Below are 24,274 nucleotides of genomic sequence, written 5' to 3'. Positions count from 1 at the left end.
CATACAAATATGCAACAAATTGGCATTAACCAGCCCAGAACTCTGGTTCCTATCTGGCTAATGACACTCCAATCACACAGCAGGCGGTGGAGTTCCACCTCAGCATACACATGGGACTCTGTTTGTGTAGTATTTCTGCCCATACAAACTCCAGGCACCATCTATTTAAGTGGTCATAGTGTTTGGGAGTAACTCTTTAGTTCTACCACTTCCTTTAGGCAACCTATTCACTATAACAACACAGTAGCAGTGTGTGGCATTTACATGCTACAACTATTATTCTTACTAAATGTGTAATATTTATACTTGTTGGATCTAGTAATAAATTATAAAACCATATCCATAGTTTATTGGCAGTTGATGAGTAAGTGTAACGTTATAACACTACTCATAACAGAAATTCTCACCTGTAGCACGTGTTACATTTCCCTCCTTCCGCCCGGTTTATGATTACGTCACATCCGCCCCTTAACCACGCCCCACAACAGTATGGATTCTGCTCAGAGTTCTAAAGCATAGAGCCAAATCTGCGAAATGAAACACAGCCCAAAAATAAATTTAAAAAAAAACAGTCTTCAACGTGAAGCTGCGAGGAATACTTTATTGTAACAAACACGGAGAACAGCGAGTCGGCCGCGTCCGTTAGCGGGGCGGAGACAGGCGATGAACGTGTCATTGTGTCTCCTGTGCGTAGCGCTCTGGGGTCCGTGCCACATCTCGGGGTGACGTCAGAGGGAGCCGCCATCTTGGCAGAGAGCTGTCCAGCTGAGCTGACGGAGCTGCGGTGAGGAAGCCGGGGGATGATCCCAGGCCGGCCCGGCAGATAGCGCTCCCCTCAGCCAGCCCAGCCAGCCTGCAGCACCCCCGCCGTGTCCGCTCACCATGACATCCCTCACCCAGCGCAGCTCCGGCCTGGTCCAGCGCCGCTCAGACAGAGACAGGCCGCCCGACGGCGACGGCGAGGACCGAGAGCGGGAGGAGCAGGAGGAGGACGAGAAGGCCGGAGACAAGGAGGCTCGGCTCACCCTGATGGAGGAGGTGCTGCTACTGGGACTGAAGGACAGGGAGGTGAGAGATACACTGTGACAGAGAGTGTGTTATGTTATATTACACACTGTGTGTGTTATATTATACACTGTGACAGAGAGTGTGTTATGTTATATTACACACTGTGTGTGTTATATTATACACTGTGACAGAGAGTGTGTTATGTTATATTACACACTGTGTGTGTTATATTATACACTGTGACAGAGAGTGTGTTATGTTATATTACACACTGTGTGTGTTATATTATACACTGTGACAGAGAGTGTGTTATGTTATATTACACACTGTGTGTGTTATATTATACACTGTGACAGAGAGTGTGTTATGTTATATTACACACTGTGTGTGTTATATTATACACTGTGACAGAGAGTGTGTTATGTTATATTACACACTGTGTGTGTTATATTATACACTGTGACAGAGAGTGTGTTATGTTATATTACACACTGTGTGTGTTATATTATACACTGTGACAGAGAGTGTGTTGTTATATTACACACTGTGTGTGTTATATTATACACTGTGACAGAGAGTGTGTTATGTTATATTACACACTGTGTGTGTGTTATGTTATACACTGTGACAGAGAGTGTGTTATGTTATATTACACACTGTGTGTGTGTTATGTTATACACTGTGACAGAGAGTGTGTTATGTTATATTACACACTGTGTGTGTGTTATGTTATACACTGTGACAGAGAGTGTGTTATGTTATATTACACACTGTGTGTGTGTTATGTTATACACTGTGACAGAGAGTGTGTTATGTTATATTACACACTGTGTGTGTGTTATGTTATACACTGTGACAGAGAGTGTGTTATGTTATATTACACACTGTGTGTGTGTTATGTTATACACTGTGACAGAGAGTGTGTTATGTTATATTACACACTGTGTGTGTGTTATGTTATACACTGTGACAGAGAGTGTGTTATGTTATATTACACACTGTGTGTGTGTTATGTTATACACTGTGACAGAGAGTGTGTTATGTTATATTACACACTGTGTGTGTGTTATGTTATACACTGTGACAGAGAGTGTGTTATGTTATATTACACACTGTGTGTGTGTTATGTTATACACTGTGACAGAGAGTGTGTTATGTTATATTACACACTGTGTGTGTGTTATGTTATACACTGTGACAGAGAGTGTGTTATGTTATATTACACACTGTGTGTGTGTTATGTTATACACTGTGACAGAGAGTGTGTTATGTTATATTACACACTGTGTGTGTGTTATGTTATACACTGTGACAGAGAGTGTGTTATGTTATATTACACACTGTGTGTGTGTTATGTTATACACTGTGACAGAGAGTGTGTTATGTTATATTACACACTGTGTGTGTGTTATGTTATACACTGTGACAGAGAGTGTGTTATGTTATATTACACACTGTGTGTGTGTTATGTTATACACTGTGACAGAGAGTGTGTTATGTTATATTACACACTGTGTGTGTGTTATGTTATACACTGTGACAGAGAGTGTGTTATGTTATATTACACACTGTGTGTGTGTTATGTTATACACTGTGACAGAGAGTGTGTTATGTTATACACTGTGACAGAGAGTGTGTTATGTTATACACTGTGACAGAGAGTGTGTTATGTTATACACTGTGACAGAGAGTGTGTTATGTTATACACTGTGACAGAGAGTGTGTTATGTTATACACTGTGACAGAGAGTGTGTTATGTTATACACTGTGACAGAGAGTGTGTTATGTTATACACTGTGACAGAGAGTGTGTTATGTTATACACTGTGACAGAGAGTGTGTTATGTTATACACTGTGACAGAGAGTGTGTTATGTTATACACTGTGACAGAGAGTGTGTTATGTTATACACTGTGACAGAGAGTGTGTTATGTTATACACTGTGACAGAGAGTGTGTTATGTTATACACTGTGACAGAGAGTGTGTTATGTTATACACTGTGACAGAGAGTGTGTTATGTTATACACTGTGACAGAGAGTGTGTTATGTTATACACTGTGTGTGTGTGATAGTGACTGTTTTATTATAGTATACACTGTGTGTGTGTGATAGTGACTGTTTTATTATAGTATACACTGTGTGTGTGATAACAGTGACAGAGAGTGTTATCACACACACACAGTGTATAATATAACACACAGTGTATAATATAACACTCTGTCACTGTTAACACACACACACACACACACAGAGTGTATAATAGATTATAACACTGTCACTGTTATCACACACACAGTGTATAATATAACAGTGACAGTGTTATAATCTATTATACACTCTGTGTGTGTGTGTGTGTTAACAGTGACAGAGTGTTATATTATACACTGTGTGTGTGATAAGTGACAGTGTTATATTATACACTGTGTGTGTGTGTGTGATAACAGTGACAGTGTGTGTTATATTATATTATACACCGTGTGTGTGATAACAGTGACAGAGAGCGTATATTATACACTGTGTGTGTTTGATTGATAACAGTGACAGTGTGTGTTATATTATACGCTGTGTGTGTGATAACAGTGACAGAGAGTGTGTTATATTATACTGTGTGTGTGTGTGAGATAACAGTGACAGTGTTATATTATATTATACACTGTGACAGAGAGTGTATTATATTATACACTGTGCGGTGATAACAGTGACAGAGAACCACATACAGAGACTGTGTGTATAGTGTGTTATATTATATTATACACTGTGTGTTATATTATACCGTGTGTATTATATTATTATATTATACACTGTGCGGAGATAACAGTGACCGAGAACCACATACAGAGACTGTGTGTATAGTGTTATATTATATTATACACTGTGCGGTGATAACAGTGACAGAGAGTGTGTTATATTATACACTGTGTGTTACATTATGTTATACACTGTTACATTATGTTATACACTGTGTGTGTGTTGTATTGTATTATACACTGTGCTGTGATAACAGTGACAGAGAACCACATACAGAGACTGGGTGTTATATTATACACTGTGCGGTGATAACAGTGACATAGACAGTGTGTGTTGTATTATACACTGTGTGTGTTATATTATACACTGTGTATGTTATATTATAACACACACACTGTATATTATACACTGTGTGTGTGTGTGTTACATAGACATTTATATTATGCACAGTGTGTGAAACCATAAAATTATATAAAATAATTTGGCAGTAGAAAAACTATACTTCTATAAGCCTCACAGTGGGCAGTTGTTGTACACTGCAGGATGTGAACTTACTACCAGAGGTCAATACTAAGCAGTCTTTTAATAAGATATTATTGGAGCCAATATTTGTTGTTTCTTCAGCAGGTATGCGGCAGTGCTGGAATCTGTTGGCGCTATATAAATGGCCATTATAATAATAATAGCCTGAATCCTATAAATCTGACTGCCAGTCAGCACATCAGACAAAATGGAATGTAAATGACCCTAGCATGTGTTCCCTTTCTCAAGTGAGAGGGAATATTGCAGACCAGAAAAAAGTGGTTACACCGCATATACCAGCTTTTAGTACATTTGAACAAATGGGAAAGGGTGGCCATTGAACTACAAATAGTGCGGCCCACCAGCCTGGTGGTGCTGCCTATTCTGTGAGAGGTCCGCAAATGCTGGGAGTTATGTGTACAAGCAGATCTTCTAACAAAGATGGCGATAATTTGGTGGGTGAGACATTGACTTTCAGCTACATGGAAACCACCCAGTCATAAGTAGAGCTGATAAACGAGTAGGAACCAAGATGTTTCATTGTTGTATTTCATTTTATTTTTGTTGCTTCTATAAACTTGTATAGATAGGTATTATTATATTCTTTTCATCTCTTACTCGTTTGTGATATTTATTTAAGATAAAAAAAATGTCTTGAGCTTGTTTTTTTGATTCGTATTGTAATGATAAAATCCCACAGTCCGCCCTGTTCTGAGTATAGAAACAGACTTCTTTTCAGATGCTTAAGGAATCTGTCAGGGCATGTTTGTAGACAGCATTAAGTGTCGCTAGACATCAGTACACAAAATTGCTGTTTTACGTAATCAGAATTTTGAGCGATTTATTTATTTTTCCAAAAGGTGAATGGGCAAAGGTGGTAGACAAAGGGAGGTAACCTTGGAAAAAAAAACAGTGACCATGGAAAGATCATAAGGGCCTGGCTGTAGGTAGATAATTTGTCTCATGAGGAAGGGAAGAGGGGAAACAGACCATCAAAAGAACATGTAGGGAAACTGGGATAGTTCACAGGAGAAAACACATTTTACACATTTTTGTGAACAACAAGTTGGACTGTATGAGCATGAGCTGGGCACAAACAATCCAACAGGTTTCTTTTTGACAGTGCTCTGATGGCACAGCCTGCAAAGGAAAAAGCCAATCACATCTGGCAACAGCTGTAATTTTTGCACAGAACCAAAATTAGGCAGTTTGGATTACAGCTCCAAGTCGACTTACCTCACATGTGTAGGGGTGCATCTAGTTCCGGCACAAAAGTGATGATTTTTCTGTATAAGTGATTTGAGATAAAACTCTGAAAATACTGGTTGCTTGCTCCATGACCATTTCTAAAAGCAGAACTTTGGGGGAGGTTTGGGGTAACCCTTTAAACAATCAAATATGACAGTGTAAAATATATAAAGTAAGGATTTAATGCTTATGTGTGAAGCATTGGTTTGACCGAGCACATTACCTGCTGTGCTTGTGCTCTGTTTTTAAAGGTTACCTAAAGGCACCCAGACCACTTCATCTGATTGAAGTGGTCTGGGTGCAGTGTCCCTGTAATTTTAGCCCTGCAGTTGAAAACATTGCAGTTTCAGAGAAACGTCAATGCTAATATTGCAGGGTTAAGCCTGCCTTTAATGACCATAAACTAGACAGCCACTAGAAGCGTTTCCTGACCTTTCACAAAGTTTGCCTCCATGAAACGACGCTGGTTAAATCTAAGCTTGTCCTTTAATCCCATCTCTGCACTAAATGTAATGATTTTACTATAAAAGCACAGATACATAATTAAAGGGATGCTATAATCACTTAAACGGCACATTTATTTTATGATTTTATTTGTTCTTGTTCTAAATGACTTAATATAAATAGCTAACTGGTCCAAGGCATCTAAAAATGCTCTGTAATGCAGTGTAACCCACCCACACCCTTTACAACATTAGTCTCTCTGGTTAGCACTGTACCCATCCTAAAAATGTAAGCAGGCAAGCATCTGACAGATAAATACTGTTTTTGTTTTTTTAAATATTTTTTAATCTATTATACATTTTCAAAACGTCCAAAAACAGTCTCCTTCCCTTACAAAGGACCACTCCGCCCTCAGCTTTCCAGTGTTTGCCTGTTCTTAAGACAGGTCAGGTAGCAGAGTTCCCTGACTGCCTTTGGCAGAATAGGTTAAACTACTCTTTATTTTTTGTTTTGAACAGATTGGTGATGGGGTTGTGGCTCCTGGAGGGCTCAGTCTGGCTTTTGGAAAGGATTACCTGGCCTGTGCGCTTATCCTTCATTTATCTTAGACTATGGACCACAGGACGGGCTCCTGTGTTTCACTCCTTTATTACATCGACCCAAGCCATGCTGGAAGAGGCGCAGGTGCATTTGTACGCACGGCTCTGAGCCTCTGTAGGTGGAAAGCACACTGAAGCCTAAAGTCATTATTATATTTAAACCTAGCAGTAACTATGTGGCCTCCAGGTTTTGTCACATTAGTTACCAGCTGTCCAGCACACCAGAGGCCTATTAAGGTTAGACAAGTAGCTTTTACTTGAATAGTCTTTTTCTCTCCTAAACAAGTTCAGTTTTCCCTATGTGACTGTCAGGTGCAATCCACATTAGCCTCTGTGTGTTCCACCATTTTATCCTACATACATGAATTAGGCAAGGTTGTTGGTACACCAATTCCTTATAGCCTCTATTTCCATATAGAAGACGAGATCTTTATGGTAAGTAGATATTGGGTTATGTTCCAGTAAACCTGTTTGTATATTTTAGGCTATTTCCAAGGCTTAGTTTTGCACGGAGAAAAAAAAAACTTTACCCTGTGTATGCTGGTCTGAGTGTTGTGGAAAGACTGGGTTCCCTATAATGCCCGTGAAACCCAAATCTTTGTGGGACACACGCACAGGTTCTGTGTCTCCAATAACCAGAAAAGTAATGTGCGTACAGGTTTAAATTCATCTCCTCCACCAGCAAATGCATGTTCAAGTTATTTATATCCTGTTTCAGTGCAGAATACCCACCTAACTGCCTGTTTGTGTGCATTGTCCAGCCCGCTAAATTCTGTGTATTTTTCTTTCTTGTCTTTAAACACACTAAGATATTTGGTGCACTAGTGAGACCTGTAAAGGTGGATACGTACTTGGTTTATGTACAATCAGGGATATTACTCCAAGTTTCAATTACAGTTATTTATGTAGTGCCAACATATTCTGTAACGCTGTACAATAGGTACACAAACACTCCTGACAAAATCCTTTTTTGATGTACAAGTGCAATAGGTGGAGAGGGCCCTACCCGAACAAGTTTACAATCTGAAAAGTTCAGGATTTTCTTTGGACATAGTACATTCCTCTACAATTTTACAATTAACAGGGTTGTTTTAACTCTGTATGCTGTCAGTCTAAATTAGCTACATGAAACATTGTGCTTCTTGAATTTCTGTCATCTTATGCTACTGACTATATTTGAGTTGCGCTACTTATCCTGTTCTGATGGTCACATTCTCACTTTAAGTCTATGGCAGAGTTTAACTTATGCTGCTTTTACTAATTTGTTTTGAGATCTATATATATTTACACACACACACACACAGATACGTGGCAAGTGTGCATTCACTTCACCGCAAATATGAGAACTCTACCTATCTTTAAAGACACTGTGGAAATATTTCAGTTTAAACATGCTTTGGTTTGCTGCCCAGAGCACACAAAGGGTCATTCATTCTCATGGTAGGCAGAGCACTGTAATTCCATTAACGTCACATTCACTTTTAAATCCTAAGACGTCCTGTGAATAAGCCCTTCCTCTGTAAGGTCTCTGAAAAATAAGTTTTCTTCAATCATTTATCAGTCCTGAGAAAGGTGTGAATTTTTTTTTTTTTTTTTTCTTCTTCTTTTGGGTAAATTAAAACATTGTTCATTTCATTAGGCTAAAGAAAGGTCAATTATTCCAGTAGAAAATACTCTTCATATTTCATAGGTCTTTGTTTAAGGGAATAAAATAATTTCTGGGAAAAGTCCTTTTCCCCTATTTCTTATTGAACCTGCTTCTTGTTAGACTCTAGATCTAAATGGTATTTATAAAGTTAAGTTCTGAAACTCAAGAACATTCTTTCAGGAAAGCATTGTCACTAACACATGCAACCCAATGTGTATAAAAAGTAAGGTTTTAAAACTTGTTGGCTGCAATTGGAGAACTTTACTCCGTAATTCATTTAATCAAAAGTAACCCCAGCTACATTATGTTTCATGTATAGCACGTGAAAGAATAAAAACACAAAGAGCAAAACAAAAATACTGAAGGACCACTAAAAGAACCCAGACCACTTTATCCCTTTAGCTTTAACCTTGCGGTTTACTAGATTTTGTTTTCAGGGTTAGCACACATGATGTCCCCTGTCTTCCTGACAGCCACTAGAAACACTTCCCCTATGTGAAGTTACTTTGTTCTCAATCAAATGCTGCTCCAAGATATTAGTGATCTCAGCCAAGGAAGCGGAAGAGTCGCAGTGAGGGCTAGAGTGTGAGTTAATACTTTTTGTATTTGTATTCTGGCTGGGGGACTGTGGATGCGGGCGACTGGCTGCGCGTATTGTTGCCGGGCGGCGAGGGAGGTGTGCTGTCCATGATCTGCTCTCTTGCATGCCGGTTAGTGAGGACGGGTCTGGAATAAGATATCTCTAAGCGGTGTGAGGGAGCAGAGCAGTGACATCACAACTCCCTTGCCGTCCGACTATTTGCGCAGCTGGCCCATCGCCCGCCTCCACAATCCTTATGGCTGAAAGTATCAAGCTTGATAATCTTAGCCAATCCAATGTTTTTCCATAGGAAAGTATTGGTAGGCTATTGTGCATGTGCTGCAAAACGCTGCACCAATCAGTATTTCCTCATAGAGATGCATTGAATTAATGAATCTCTATGGGGAACGTTCAGCGCCGCCGTGCAGAGCGTGGAGGTGCTGCACGCCGTGCAGAGCGTGGAGGTGCTGCACGCCGTGCAGAGCGTGGAGGTGCTGCACGCCGTGCAGAGCGTGGAGGTGCTGCACGCCGTGCAGAGCGTGGAGGTGCTGCACGCCGTGCAGAGCGTGGAGGTGCTGCACGCCGTGCAGAGCGTGGAGGTGCTGCACGCCGTGCAGAGCGTGGAGGTGCTGCACGCCGTGCAGAGCGTGGAGGTGCTGCACGCCGTGCAGAGCGTGGAGGTGCTGCACGCCGTGCAGAGCGTGGAGGTGCTGCACGCCGTGCAGAGCGTGGAGGTGCTGCACGCCGTGCAGAGCGTGGAGGTGCTGCACGCCGTGCAGAGCGTGGAGGTGCTGCACGCCGTGCAGAGCGTGGAGGTGCTGCACGCCGTGCAGAGCGTGGAGGTGCTGCACGCCGTGCAGAGCGTGGAGGTGCTGCACGCCGTGCAGAGCGTGGAGGTGCTGCACGCCGTGCAGAGCGTGGAGGTGCTGCACGCCGTGCAGAGCGTGGAGGTGCTGCACGCCGTGCAGAGCGTGGAGGTGCTGCACGCCGTGCAGAGCGTGGAGGTGCTGCACGCCGTGCAGAGCGTGGAGGTGCTGCACGCCGTGCAGAGCGTGGAGGTGCTGCACGCCGTGCAGAGCGTGGAGGTGCTGCACGCCGTGCAGAGCGTGGAGGTGCTGCACGCCGTGCAGAGCGTGGAGGTGCTGCACGCCGTGCAGAGCGTGGAGGTGCTGCACGCCGTGCAGAGCGTGGAGGTGCTGCACGCCGTGCAGAGCGTGGAGGTGCTGCACGCCCGCACTGACCCAGGAAGCACCTCTAGAGGCAGTCTGAGTGATTTCCACTAGAGATGTCACTAGGAAGCAATGTAAACACTGCCTTTTCTCTGAATGTTTAGATTGCAAAGCCTGCAGGGACAGGCTATAGACACCAAAACCACTACTTTAAGTCTTTAAGAATTGTATTTTTGTTGAATATAAAGCTTTGTAAGTTTTAAAAAAAAATCTGTCTCCTAACTTTAATTGGCTCCTATATTCAAAGCAAATTTATCAAACCCTATGTTATAAGTTCTAACTTATGAGGCAAGCATAGACTGTAAGAAGGATCATTAAGACTAATCTCGATGAGCGTAAAGCTAAATAATTATTGGTAACCTAGGTGACAAATGGTGACACAACTTCTGTTTCTTGTTGCTGATTATGCATGTGCATGCACCTTGCCAAAAATCAGTGCAAGATTTGACAATCTTCAGTAAACTCTTGTTTTGTTCTCTCTTAATTCCGGGCAGAGTTTTGTCTAAAGATTCATTGTAGTAACCTCGAAAATCATGTTGGATTTATTTTGGACTGTGCTTTCATTAGAGTTTTCGCAATTGGACATTTTTATATTCTCATCAATGCTTGCCTTGTAAAGCAGAATGTTGGAGGTGAAATTTAGTTTTTTCTTTCAGGGTTATACATCTTTTTGGAATGACTGCATTTCTGCTGGGTTACGTGGCTGTATGTTAATTGAACTAGCATTCAGGGGACGAATTGCTCTTGAAGCTGGAGGGATGAGGCGTAAAAGTCTACTGTCAAGAAAGGTAAAGAAAAACAAATCATTACTGTGTGGTTGTTTTTTTTTTTTTGTTTTTTTTTGTGTGATCTATTAAATTTAAAGAAATGTTTCTGTGACCCATTTATCCGTAATGTAGTATATCACCACATAAATTCATCAGGGTGCCTTCATTATACTTTCCCTAAATCTTCATTGTGCACAAGAAGACGGTGTTCCTGCAAAATCAAGGCAGTTGCATGAGCCCTAGTGAATAAGATGTACCTGTTAGAACTATTGGGATTCTCTAACGGCATTAGGGATTCAAATTTAGATCACGTCACAGGAGACAATCTAGTAACTTTGACTACTCTGGTGCGATTGGGTTGTCCGCACTTTCTCTTTGCTCTTTGGAAAGACCGTTTTTGTTTGGTTTGACCAAAAACTAGGGTTCCCCATGCAATAAAAGATGTCAAAATACAGATAAAATGTATAATCCTCATACAATTCTGTCCAGCAGAGATAAGTCCACTGGTGCTTCAGCTAAAATGGTTTTACCAGGCATGGGGACAGCACCAACAAATAAATGCACCATGCCAAGGAGGAGTGGCCACTGAAGGTGTCCCTAGGCAGCAATGTAAACACACTGCCTTTTCTATTAAAAGGCAGTGCTTACAGCAAAAAGCCTGCAGGGATGGAGTATACTCAACAGAACAATTACATTAAGCTGTAGTTCTTCTGGTGACTATAGTGTCCATTTAAGAGTCATTTAAATGTTTGGCTGGCTTCCATCTTCACTTTGGCCATTGTGTTTATGCAGACTCCGAACAAATGTACACACATGCTAAGTCAACAATGACACACTAATGCACTACGTGGCTGTTTTCACTCTAGTGACAAGCAGCTATATATTTGGTCCGTTGACTAACCCTTTATTATGTTAGATGGATATTGCATACAACATTCTATTATATATACATTTTTTTTTTTTATCCTCTCAAGATTGTTGCCCATATTTTATAAACTTGCTACAGTTTTCCCTGGAGAATCTGACTCATAATAATTAGTAATACATTTTAATACCTAAAGACTGTACAGGTGTACTATAACAATTTACAAAGTCAAGGGTTTTATAGACCTATAGTAAGGTGCACAGTTAAACAATTCTACCAAATAGATTTGTTCACAAATCCTTTTCAGCTGCGTTGAACAAATCCAATTTATGTTAATTGGCACCAAAACCAATCGATCTGTCTACGATTTACATGTAGAGTCAGACAAATTTCAATGCAGCTTTAGATGATTTGTGCACAGCTTGCTTAACCTGGTGCTTATAGAAATAATAAATGATACCGCAAAAATGTAGAAAATGTAATGCTCTATTTAATCATAAATTTCATAAATATTTAAATATGTACAAAAAAGAAAAAAGTATTAATTTCATAAGGATACTATATCCTGTAGCAACCAATATAACTCAATGTATAAAAAAAATCCCTACAAGAGCTCATCACTAATATACAATAATAGAACTATATGGTGTTTGTAAATAACGTCCAAAGTTGAAATTTAGATGGTTCTGACAAGGAGATGTATACAATAGTGGAAAAAATTTGAAAATAGAAAAATGAAAGAAAAAATATATCAAGAAAAAAGTATATACAGTCCCAGTGTGTACACACTATTGTATTTGGGTGGATATCACCAAAGTATCTTATTGAGGAAAGTCCTATTCCAGGTGAAGTGTCCACAATAACTGTTCTTCCTTGCTGGGTAAGCTGAACGTCCTTGCCAAAGTCTGTGAAGCGTTGAGCTCTCGGGGTGGGCTGCGCGCTCGGGACCTCAATATTCCCTTCAATGGCCCTGTGCAGGTGAGGAGGAAAAGGATGTTTGTATTTATATCCTAATATGGCGCTCGCGCGGGTCGCGTCCAAATGACGTCATGACGTATGCGGCTCCCAGAGTGCACATGCGCATTAATCTTTTACTGCGCATGTGTCTCCCTTCAAATGCGTTTGCGTGCGCTTCTCCTAGTACACTGGAGGTTACAGCCAGGATATTAAAGGGGTACTATCCAACCTTTAATGCTGCATAATTCCGTGTATATCTGTGGAGCAGTTCCTTGTTTATCTATAGTATTTATGCAGAAAAAATACAGATATATACAAATCATACTATTTCATCCTTAATATCTATAAAACCAAAACTAATACACATGGAGTAATGAAGCTATCCTGCTAATGTAGCAGGATATATAAGAAGGTTAATGAGATATGGAACACTAACCCCAATATATCTAAGGTACAGAGATAGATCATAAAGGCATCTAAGATCTCAGTTTTAATATTGTATAGCATGGGGACACTATCTCAAAACAAAATTCATATAAACATCAGAGTTATGTTAGTTATCAAAATAAATTTCTAATTCTTATTGATTATCTTTTACCCATAATTATAGAACTGTATTTGTCAAAAATAAAGAATGTTATAAAAAATGTATTATATTTGTTTAAAAAATGAATAATACTGCAACAGATAATCAGAGGTGGGCAGTTCACTCTTCCGAAAATTATAAATTTAAAGTACAAGGCATACTCACCAGCAGTGTAGTGTGTGAAAAATGCCCATGGTTTCTCTTATGTCGAACCCCGCTGTCAGTCGGGTAGCGGACCACAATTGGTCAATTTCTTTATACATTTTTATGGAGTAATGGGGACAGGCGCATATATGTTCCCAATGACCTGCTGTAAGTGTAAAACAAGACATTAGTCTAAAAAGACAATCATAGGTGTTACCCATACAGTAGTCTGTATATCAGCTTACAAAAATGTTTGAGGTCATAGTCCTCATTTAGACCATCTGAATGCAGTGTCTCCAAAGTGCTAATCCACTTTGTTTCTTTACGTAAAAGTACCTTTTGTCTGTCACCACCCCTCCATAGAGGTTTAACACTGTCAATCACTTGAAACCGTAATTGATTGACATTGTGACCTTGCAAAATGTGCCTAGGTACTGGTTTCTCACAGGTCCCTTTCTGAATGGCCGCTCTTATGTCTCTTATATTCTCCAATACGTTCTTTTACTAGTCTAATTGTTTCTCTAACATAGAGAAGCCCACATGGACATTTCAAAATATAAACCACATAATCAGAGTTGCACGTATAATAATCGAATATCTTAAAAGATTTACCTGAGCGTGGGTGAACAAAACACTCACCCCCCGATTATACTGTTGCAATGAATACAATTAAGACATGGATAAGTACCTTTCTTAGGTTCAGAAAAAAATCTTTTTTGTTTCCTCTTGCTACCTATATCTGAGTGTACTAATTTGTCTCTCAAATTCTGTGCTCTTTGGTAGGAGAACAGAGGGGGATTCTTAAAATAGTTTGGTAAATTTGTGTCACCTTCAAAGATGCTCCAATGCTTCATTATGATCTTTTTAATATCATAGCTATAGGGTGTGAATGGTGATATAAAGGGAATTCTCTCTACAGTATTCCTTGTGCCAATAGGATTAAGTACCTCCTCCCTATCCATATCTAAAACCTTAGTTTTATGTTGTTCCACTAATTCCGGTGGATAACCCCTATGTATAAACTTATTACACATAAATTCCAACCCAGATTCCACCTGATCCTCCTGTGAAATGATTATTTTTACTCGTAGCAATTGACCATATGGTAAACCATCTTTCAAATGTTGAGGATGGTAACTAGTATACTCTAAGAGGTTATTTCTATCAGTAGGTTTTGTATAAATATTTGTGTGTAGTTTATCTGCAATCAAATGTACCTGTGTGTCCAAAAATGGGACAGTTTCTCTATCACATGTCATAGTGAATTTGATATTAGGGTCTAAAGAGTTCAGTTGGTCGAAAAAAATGTCCAACTGTGCTCTCGTATCCCCCCAACACACGAATACATCATCGATAAATCTCTTTCACATGAGACATTTCTCAAATAATGGAGTGGTATATATGTGTAGTTCCTCTAATCTATTCATGTAAATATTGGCATAAGTGGGAGCTACATTCAAACCCATCGTTGTCCCTTTTACTTGTTTATAAAATATGTCCTCAAAGAGAAAATAATTCTCAGTCAGGACAAATCGTAATAGGTTCAATATGTATGTCTTAGTATCTGTATGCCTAGTTAAATTTAGATCCTGGTCCAATGTCCACTCTACCGCTTTAAGTCCACCTGAATGGTGTATAGCTGTATACAATGATTGGACATCCAAAGTCACCAGCCAAACTTCTGTTAGTTGTCCAATAGTAAGGGTATTAACTAACTTTAAAAAATCATTAGTGTCCTTGATGTAAGATTTTTGTTTCGGTACGTATTTTATCAAAAACTTATCCAAGATTACTGCTAGTGACTGTAAAATGGAATCCGTACCACTGACTATTGGTCTACCTGGTGGGGCTTGAAGGTTTTTGTGAATCTTAGGGAGAGTGTAAAAAACAGGAATTAATGGATATTTTTTACACATATATTTTATACTCTCCCTCCGTGATGATGCCCTTCTCGAGGGCTTCCTTATTCAGTCCCTGTAGGGTTGTCTGTAAGCACTGGATTTGATTCCCATTTATCGGTTGGTAACTGGATGTGTCATTCAATTGGGACCTGATTTCTTTTACATAATAGTCTCGATCCATGATTACCAGTGTCGCCTTTGTCGGCTGGTTTAATGATGATCGAGTTATCCTGTCTAAATGTATTCAGGACCTGCCACTCTTTTTTTGTAAAATTGGGTTTTTGTTGGAAATATCTACCTGGTGCTTGTCACTTTAATATAGGTTTATGTTTAGAACCTACCTTCCGAGTACCTTACAAAACTGTGTGCATGTGTACCTAGAATAATTGATGCTGGGTTACAGGCAAGGGGTGGTCTCACCAAATATTTGATTTAGATATTTTTTCCCCACTTAGGATTTTGTTAATTGAAAAAGAAACTAAAATTATACTAACATTTCTACTTTTGCAATTCTTACCTTATAGTATTTTTAACACCTGCAAAAACTTTGGCACAGCAGTGTGTACTTATCTATATATAAAATATTTTTTTCCCTTTTTTTTTTTTTTTAATGGAGTAAAATTAACATTTGGGCTGTGACTGTTTATACCTGGTATCCGTGAGTGCAGGAAATTGATAGATAAACTTATCAACCACAACAGTAAAACCAACCTGCCTAATATAATGTAGGCCCCCCTCATGCTGCCAAAACAGTTCTGATGTGTCAAGGCATGAACTCCACAAGACCTCTGAACATGTCCTGTGGTATTAGGCACAAAGACAGCAGCAGATCCTTTAAAGGGACACTATAGTCAACAACTACAACTTATTGAATTTGTTCTGGTGAATAGAATCATTACCTTCAGGCTTTTTGCTGTAAACACTGTCTTTTCAGAGAAAATGGCTGTTAGAGATCCTTCCTGGGTCATGGCTGCCTAAAATGCAAACAGGAACAAACTATGCAACTGCAGGCTTGAATTAAAGTAAGATTTTTACTTTATTTTTAGAGGCATGAGAGACCAGGGTGGCTAGGTGGTGGTTTTAACCCTATAGGGTCAGGAATACATGTTTGTGTTCCTGACCCTATAGTGCTCCTTTAAGTCCTGCATGTTGCGAGGTGCTGTCTCCATGGATCGGGTATGTTGCTTCACATATGTATCAATGAGTCTTGAGCGCCGCTGATTCTGACGCCAGTTCACTGGTTGTCCTTCCTTTGTCCACTTTTGGTAGGTACTAACCACTGCAACTAACTGCCCCACAAGACTTGCCGTTTTGGAAATTTTCTGACCGAGTCATCTAGCCATCACTACTTGACACTTGTCAAAGTCATTCAGATCTTTTTGCTTTCCCATTTTTTCCTGCTTCCAACATGTGAAATTCAAGAACTGACTCTTCACTTCACTTTCCGCCTTGGATATCCACGGCCGTCTTTAAAGTGGGGCAAACGGGGCAGCTACTTACTCCTAGGGGGCCCAAAGCAGCTACCCCGTGGGCTCCGCTGTCCACAAAAAAGTATTTGCCCCATGGACCCGCTGGTGCTGTGGCTGCACCAGGAGTCCACACACTAAAAGGGCCCGGTCGGGCGCTGTGGCTCTTTAACAGCGCGGCCGGGACCCCTTGTTTTACAGCAGCAGGCTGGAAGTGACTGCCGTGAGTCACTTCCTCTCATATAGTGTCAGTCTGTATCTGCATGTGTGTTACTGTGAGTGTCAGTGTTTATATCTGTGTATCTGCATGTGTATCACAGTGTGTATGTGTACATGTGCATACATCTCATCATTCAAATCGCCAACACTACATACAAACACAGTCCTGTATTGAAACGTCAACAATACATTCAAACACCAACACCACATACAAACACACCACTACATTTACACAAACATACTCCATACAAAGAAATGCTTCCATTCAAACACACCTCAGTGCTAAATACAACTCTGCAAGCATGGGAAAATGGTTCCGCTACAGCGTTGGGAAGTGGAGAGCGTGATTGCATATCAGGGAGTGGGGATCAGGGGGCCCAAATGCTTGCCCAGGGCCCATTCCATATTAAAGATGGCCCTGTATATATCACACCACCTTGACAGGTGCCATTGTAATGTTACACACGGATTAGCCACATTAAAACTACTGAAGTGAATATTATTATTTTTTTCTTCATATTATGCTTTGGAGATTAGGGATCACATACTGAAAGTGTTTGCAAAATCTTGCATTTCGACAGTTTAGCCATGAAACTGTAATCATTGCATTCTTATCTCTAACATATTCTGTTTCTTGCTTATGGTGTCTGTTATGTGTTATTGTATTTACTTTTTTTTATGTCTTTCTCCCTTTTAGGTCATTTGTAAATCTGAAGCTCCTACAGGGGATGTTATGCTTGATGAAGCCTTAAAACATATAAAAGAAACCCCTACCCCAGAGACTGTGCAGAGCTGGATTGAGCTTCTTAGTGGTATGTGAATAATATTTAGGGTTTTTATTTAAGGTAGATTAATGTGTAGACATATTGAGACCTGAAGATGGGTTTTCTTCGTCCCTTGTCTAAAAGTAATGTATATTTTAACATTTATTTTGGTTGTTTTCATTTGGGAAAACCACATATAGTTTTTAATAATTAAAGATTTTGACATCCTGGTCATAATTATTCTATACCAGTTTTTTCGCTCCATTACCAAGACCAGCACTCTGCATGCCGCACCCCTTGTTTGCAGCATTCAGGCAGGTTCCCATGTGGAATTGCCTGACACGTATATGAGAAGTTAAACACAATTTGTTTTTGTGTTGAAAACACTGCATATATTCTCATGCAAGTATTGTCTACAAGGTTTTGTCTGTGCACAAGGACTTGTGTTAGAACCACTGTTCTTTTCAATATATGTAACTTACATAATCTTTATTAGAAGTGAGCAAGCAATCCAGAATTCTGAGTAATGTAACCTTGTAGCATCTTCAGATGTCACCAGTTCAGCAAATGATGATAAACCCGATTTTGTCTGTTCTGCAGCCATTGGTGTAAATGTAAATGTAATCTCAAAGTTGGTCTTCTGGCATCCTACACCGCTTCCCACTCACTTTGTGTTTTTTTGCTGCCAAAGAACGAGGACATTTTTGTCCCAGTAGGTGGTAGTTCATTGAGAGCATCCACTGGCCATATCTGTCAATTATTGGTCCCCCTTTCAGAGAAATAACATACAATTTGGGGCATTGGTGCTGAGTGACAAGGTACCAAATTTGCAATTAAACTGTTAGAAAATGGTCTACCCTTTGAAGTTAAGATAGCACCTGGACACTCCTGACCTCAAAACAGCTTTAGCAGCTGAAGTTGTCATGAAGGTTGCAGGTGGGAGTGTACTTTTTAGGTGCAACAAAATGGAAGCCGGATAGGTTACAGTGTAAAAATAAGAGAATAAACAAATAAAAATAAACAGCAGAACTGAGACTCCATTTTAATAAAAACATTTTTTCTTACTTTATTTCCCAAAATACCGGTTTTGTATGCTGCCAAACAAATTTTTAGCAAAAATAAAGGAAGAAAACATTTTTACATTTGAGTTTCCACTCTGCCATTTATTATTTTTGTATACATATTTATGTGGAAAGACCTCCAACAGCCTTGGCACCTGAGACATGTGGCAAATCTGCATTTAAAGACATTGGAATATAAACCATTATGGTGATTAATGTCATATCCCCCTGAGGATAGTTCATAATACTGCTTTAGTAACTGTGAAATAATCATATATTTTTTTTTTTTTATACTTAATTTAGCACTTTAGTGTTAGGAATACAGTTTTGTATTCCTAACTCTAAAATGTTCCTCTGTGCTCCCCTTCCCTCCCCCGTCGGAAAAGCGCTAAAAACCCTTTTGCACTCCCCCTATTCTAGTGCCGAGGTCCTTTGGCACTGGCTTCATCTCCTCCTCTGTCAGCAGTGCCAAAGAGGAACCTAATGCCATGTGCATTGAGCCATCCCCATAGAAAAAAGTATTGATTCAGTGCTTTCCTATGGGGGATTTGAAGATGGATGTCCTCATGGACAGGAGGAAGCACCTCTAGTGGCTCTCTAGTAGTTCGCCACTAGAGGAAGTCATAACCCTTTCATGTAAACATAGCAGTTTCAGAGTGGAAAAAAAAAATCTTAGCATTTTAACAGATAAAATAGCAGGGTTTAGGTGACCGTGCACCCAGAACACTTCGTTGAGATGATGTTATTATTTATATAGCGCCAACAAACTCCACAGCGCTTTACAGTGGGTGGGCGAATAAACATGCAGTTGTAACCAGACAAGTTGGACACACAGGTACAGAGGGGTTGAGGTCCCTGCTCAATGAGCTTGCATGTCAGAGGGAGTGGGGTAAAGATAAGGATAGTATTAGACTAATTAAACTAACAGTTTAATTCATACGCTTTTATGAAGGAGAGGGTTTTTAATGATTTTTTTTTAAGGAGTGGAAACTGGGTGAGCATCTAACAGAGGAGGGAAGTGAGTTCCACAGGAACGGTGCAGCCCTCGAAGTCTTGAAGGCGAGCATCAGAGGTGGGAATACGGTCAGAAGATAGACGGAACCTGGAACCTAATGCCATGTGCATTGAGCCATCCCCATAGAAAAAAGTATTGATTCAGTGCTTTCCTATGGGGGATTTGAAGATGGATGTCCTCATGGACAGGAGGAAGCACCTCTAGTGGCTCTCTAGTAGTTCGCCACTAGAGGAAGTCATAACCCTTTCATGTAAACATAGCAGTTTCAGAGTGGAAAAAAAAAATCTTAGCATTTTAACAGATAAAATAGCAGGGTTTAGGTGACCGTGCACCCAGAACACTTCATTGAGATGGTTATTATTTATATAGCGCCAACAAACTCCACAGCGCTTTACAGTGGGTGGGCGAATAAACATGCAGTTGTAACCAGACAAGTTGGACACACAGGTACAGAGGGGTTGAGGTCCCTGCTCAATGAGCTTGCATGTCAGAGGGAGTGGGGTAAAGATAAGGATAGTATTAGACTAATTAAACTAACAGTTTAATTCATACGCTTTTATGAAGGAGAGGGTTTTTAATGATTTTTTTTTTAAGGAGTGGAAACTGGGTGAGCATCTAACAGAGGAGGGAAGTGAGTTCCACAGGAACGGTGCAGCCCTCGAAGTCTTGAAGGCGAGCATCAGAGGTGGGAATACGGTCAGAAGATAGACGTAAGTCTTCAGCAGAGCGTAAGGGCCTAGATCGGACATACTTGTGTATCAGGAGGATAGGTAGGTGGGAGCAGCATTATGTAGAGATTTGAAAGCAAGAACCAGAATTTTAAATTGAACCCTATATCTTACAGGAAGCCAATGTAGGGACTGACAGAAGGGTGAGGCGGGCGGACAGGAAGATGAGCCTTGCCGCCGCATTCATTATGGACTGTAAAAGCGCAAGTTGGGAGAACATAAGACCACTGAGAACCAGATTACAGTAGTCAAGGCGAAAAAGGACAGCGGAATGGACCGCATCAGGCGTTAAGTAGGGTCGGATGCGCGCAATTTTTATTTTTTTTTAGATTGCATTTGGCGAAAGACTAAACATGAGGTGTGAAGGAGAGGTTGCAGTCAAAGAGAACACCTAGACAGTGAGCCTGCGTGGTGGAGTTGATGGTAGCACCGTTGATTTGGAGGGAGGGAGACACAGGAGTAGCAACACTTGAGGGAGGAAAGACCAGAATTTCAGTTTTGGTTGAGTTTAAGGAAGTGGGCAGCCATCCAGTTAGAAATATCAGTGAGGCAGTAGTCAAGAGGGACGGGGCGAGATCCGGAGAGAACAGGTTGGAATGCGAATGACGTTTACTTCAAGAAAGTCCTTATTTTATCTGTTAAAATGCAAAGATATATTTTTTTTTCTCAGATGGAACAGAAATCAACAGCACTAAAAAAAATGTTCTTGTTAGAATTTTAAATTGGATTAATGGGTTTTTGGTGAATGCTCCATGAACAGAGAGCCAAGGGAGTTCCTGTGCAATGTAGTATCACTGCATTATTCTGAAGTACTGCATAATGACTACTCGATAACCTCTAAAGCTTGTCCTTCTTTTTAAATATCGCATAATAAAAAAGAATAAAATGTCAAATTAGAATTATTTAAATTGAATGAAATGTTCCATTCCTGACCAGCAGTCTACAAACCAAACAAAACTGCAGTTTTATCCCATATTTATGTGCTAGGTATGTATCAAAGTTTCCAATTGTTACTGAATATTTTTCTAATGGGGGGGCGGGGAATGTAGTGAAGTGTTTGATATGCTTGGATATATTAGAATTGCCATCTACGTTTATGTATCAAGTTCAGCTATTGTAAAATAAAAAAAAAATTATTTATATATATATATATATATATATATATATATATATATATATATATATATATATATATATATATATATATTTCTTTTTTTTTCTCCTGACTTTAAAACCTAATTTTCGTTTCAGGTGAGACATGGAATCCGTTGAAACTACACTTCCAGTTACGAAATGTACGTGAACGTTTAGCTAAAAATCTTGTTGAAAAGGGTGTCCTGACTACCGAGAAACAAAACTTTCTTTTGTTTGATATGACCACGCATCCCCTCACCAACAACAACATCAAGCAACGCCTTATCAAGAAGGTGCAGGAAGCGGTCCTTGATAAGTGGGTAAAAGATGCTCACCGCATGGACAAGCGTTTGTTGGCCCTTATTTACTTAGCCCACTCTTCTGACGTCATAGAGAACGCCTTTGCACCACTCTTGGATGACCAGTATGATCTTGCCATGAAAAGAGTGCGTCAGTTGCTTGATTTGGACCCCGAAGTGGAGTGTACAAAACCGAATGCTAACGAAATCCTGTGGGCCGTAGTAGCCACCTTCACTAAGTAAAGGCAGCGGACTGGAATGTTCATTACGTTAATACGGTTGTTTCTGCTTGACATTTTCAGTAATTTGTATTTTCGTTTAATTTGAAGACATTGTCCATTCGCAGGATCCTGCTGGTACAAGACAACTTCCTGTTGAAAGAACAATATTGCCATATTGGCATTCCACTACTCCTTAATTTCATGTACCTAATAAACCATTCGTTTTTTTTTTTTTCCCTTCTCTACCGAAAAGGTTTAGATCTAATAAATGTCTGCAAGGCTCATACACTTGCACAGCTGAATAAACTTGTCTCAAGTTTATCCACCAATACTTTTGCAAGGATACAAAAGTCACACAAAGGCCTTTGAATCACCAAAGTTGAATTGCTCAGTCCCTTTCGCCACACTTACATTTGTCAGGTGCATTATATAACCATTTTAACATGATTATATTTTTATGCTACTCAGCAAGCTTTTTTTTTTTTTTTTGCTTGAATCCTTCATTACTCCCATGACCACCCCCTTGTAAATTTAGTGTACACGCTGTCAACATTTTAAATCTTTAAACTGTTAGTGTAGAACTCTAGTGGTTTTGAAAGCCATTTTGATATTGGGGAACATTCCATTACTAAATGTAAATAGTTTCACATGTATAGCGAAATTTTCTCCTTGGTCCCCCAATTTTTTTCTTTCAAGAAAATACCCTCCTAACATCATGTCCTACTAAGATCTAAAACATTTCATACCTTATTTGCACGCTTCCAATCTAAAAATGTACTGTGAATCACACCATTGATGGGCTACGCATGAGCTAGTGGTTCCATCGTTTCTGTTCTGTGGATGAGGAGCTTTTGTGATCAGTACAAAATATTGGGTGCAGGTTTTAATTTTCAGTGTACTTGTAATTTAATGTTTCTGTAAATCTGTCCCCTGTCTGTATAAGCCTAAACCCCATCCAATTGTCTCCTTAAAATGTTGCATGCTCATGTTTACAGATGACTAGCTCGAACAACTAAACACTATCTGTAACAGGACAAAACTATTTTGATTTTATATATATATATATTTTTTGTTATAAGATTATACAGGATAGCACATTATTGGACACATTTCATGTTGATGTTTACGTTTGTTACCCGACATAATTTGTGAGCCTGTCATAATTTTTCTGTTGCTTTCACTCTGTAAATAAAATACAGTGAATATAAATCACCCCCTTTTTAGTGCTGGAGGGATGTGATCAGGTTGGCGCCATTCTGCAGCGCCGCAGCACAGGAAGGGATAATGTGGGATTTCGAGACGATGAATGAAATAATTTTTGTTAGTATACTGAAAAAATGGTAACTATTGTTGCATTTATCAGATTCCCTCTTATCTGTATACTAGCTTTTTATTATCTGGTAAATAAACTATGATCTTTAAAGTGCCTGAAATAGGTGAATCTTGAGTGGTTTGTAAACAAAGGGTATTTAAGTACTTTTGTAAATCAATATTGGTGCTTTAAATCTATCCAGCAAATACCAACTCCGTTCTAGTTGAGTTGCTGTTCAGTTTCACCTGTAATTCTGCGTTTGAGCAATAAAAACTCGCAAAGCAATTTATTATACAACTTGTGACATTACCTCATTGCCAAATATTTATTAGGCTATATATTTATTCAACCAAAGGTGGGGCAATTTTCTTAAATTGCCAGACATTTCATTTGACCCTGCCTTCCTCATTGCTCTTTGAAACCACCTTTTTGTGTAATAAATGAGAAATAAAAAAAAAATAGAAATCATTAGATCTTAGGTTGGGCCTCCATTACATCTACACTGGTTATAGACTTTTCTTGTCATGCCACCTTTCTGCATGATATCCCATTTTCCCCTCAATTCTCCAGATCACGAGAGGCTGGCATTGACACTCCATGTCGGGAGGACTGTGGGAGATTTGCACTTTTAATCCGTTTTAAGACCTTTGAATGGATGTCCACTGACTAAATAAAATTGTATTATCTATATCTAATCTATATTTAATTATGCATGTTTTCATAGGCATATATCTAAACCAGTTTGCAAAAGCATGCAGATCTCTTCTCTGCAGCATTTGCGAGCCCTCCTCTACTTGCCCAGACCAAGC

General features: G+C 39.6%; 1 protein-coding gene across 1 annotated transcript; it reads left to right on the top strand.

Moving 5' to 3' along the window:
- Positions 1-716: 716 nt before the first annotated feature.
- On the top strand, positions 717-23,594 carry GOLPH3 (golgi phosphoprotein 3). Its single transcript, XM_063453957.1, has 4 exons — positions 717-1,068; positions 10,683-10,814; positions 17,629-17,743; positions 21,751-23,594. Exons 1-4 carry the CDS (start codon positions 883-885, stop codon positions 22,173-22,175), a joined length of 858 nt encoding a protein of 285 aa, XP_063310027.1. The 5' UTR covers positions 717-882; the 3' UTR covers positions 22,176-23,594.
- Positions 23,595-24,274: the final 680 nt, after the last annotated feature.

Source organism: Pelobates fuscus, chromosome 5, assembly GCF_036172605.1.
Source record: "Pelobates fuscus isolate aPelFus1 chromosome 5, aPelFus1.pri, whole genome shotgun sequence".
NCBI lineage: Eukaryota > Metazoa > Chordata > Amphibia > Anura > Pelobatidae > Pelobates > Pelobates fuscus.
The sequence above is the reverse complement of the archived record's forward strand: the minus strand, read 5'-3'. Positions and strand labels throughout refer to the sequence as shown.

Coding starts and splice junctions, on each gene's coding strand:
- GOLPH3 (XM_063453957.1), top strand. CDS start 883: ATGACATCCCTCACCCAGCGCAGCTCCGGCCTGGTCCAGCGCCGCTCA. Junction 1,069..10,682: donor TGGGACTGAAGGACAGGGAG/GTGAGAGATACA, acceptor TTTTTCTTTCAG/GGTTATACATCTTTTTGGAA. Junction 10,815..17,628: donor AAAGTCTACTGTCAAGAAAG/GTAAAGAAAAAC, acceptor TCTCCCTTTTAG/GTCATTTGTAAATCTGAAGC.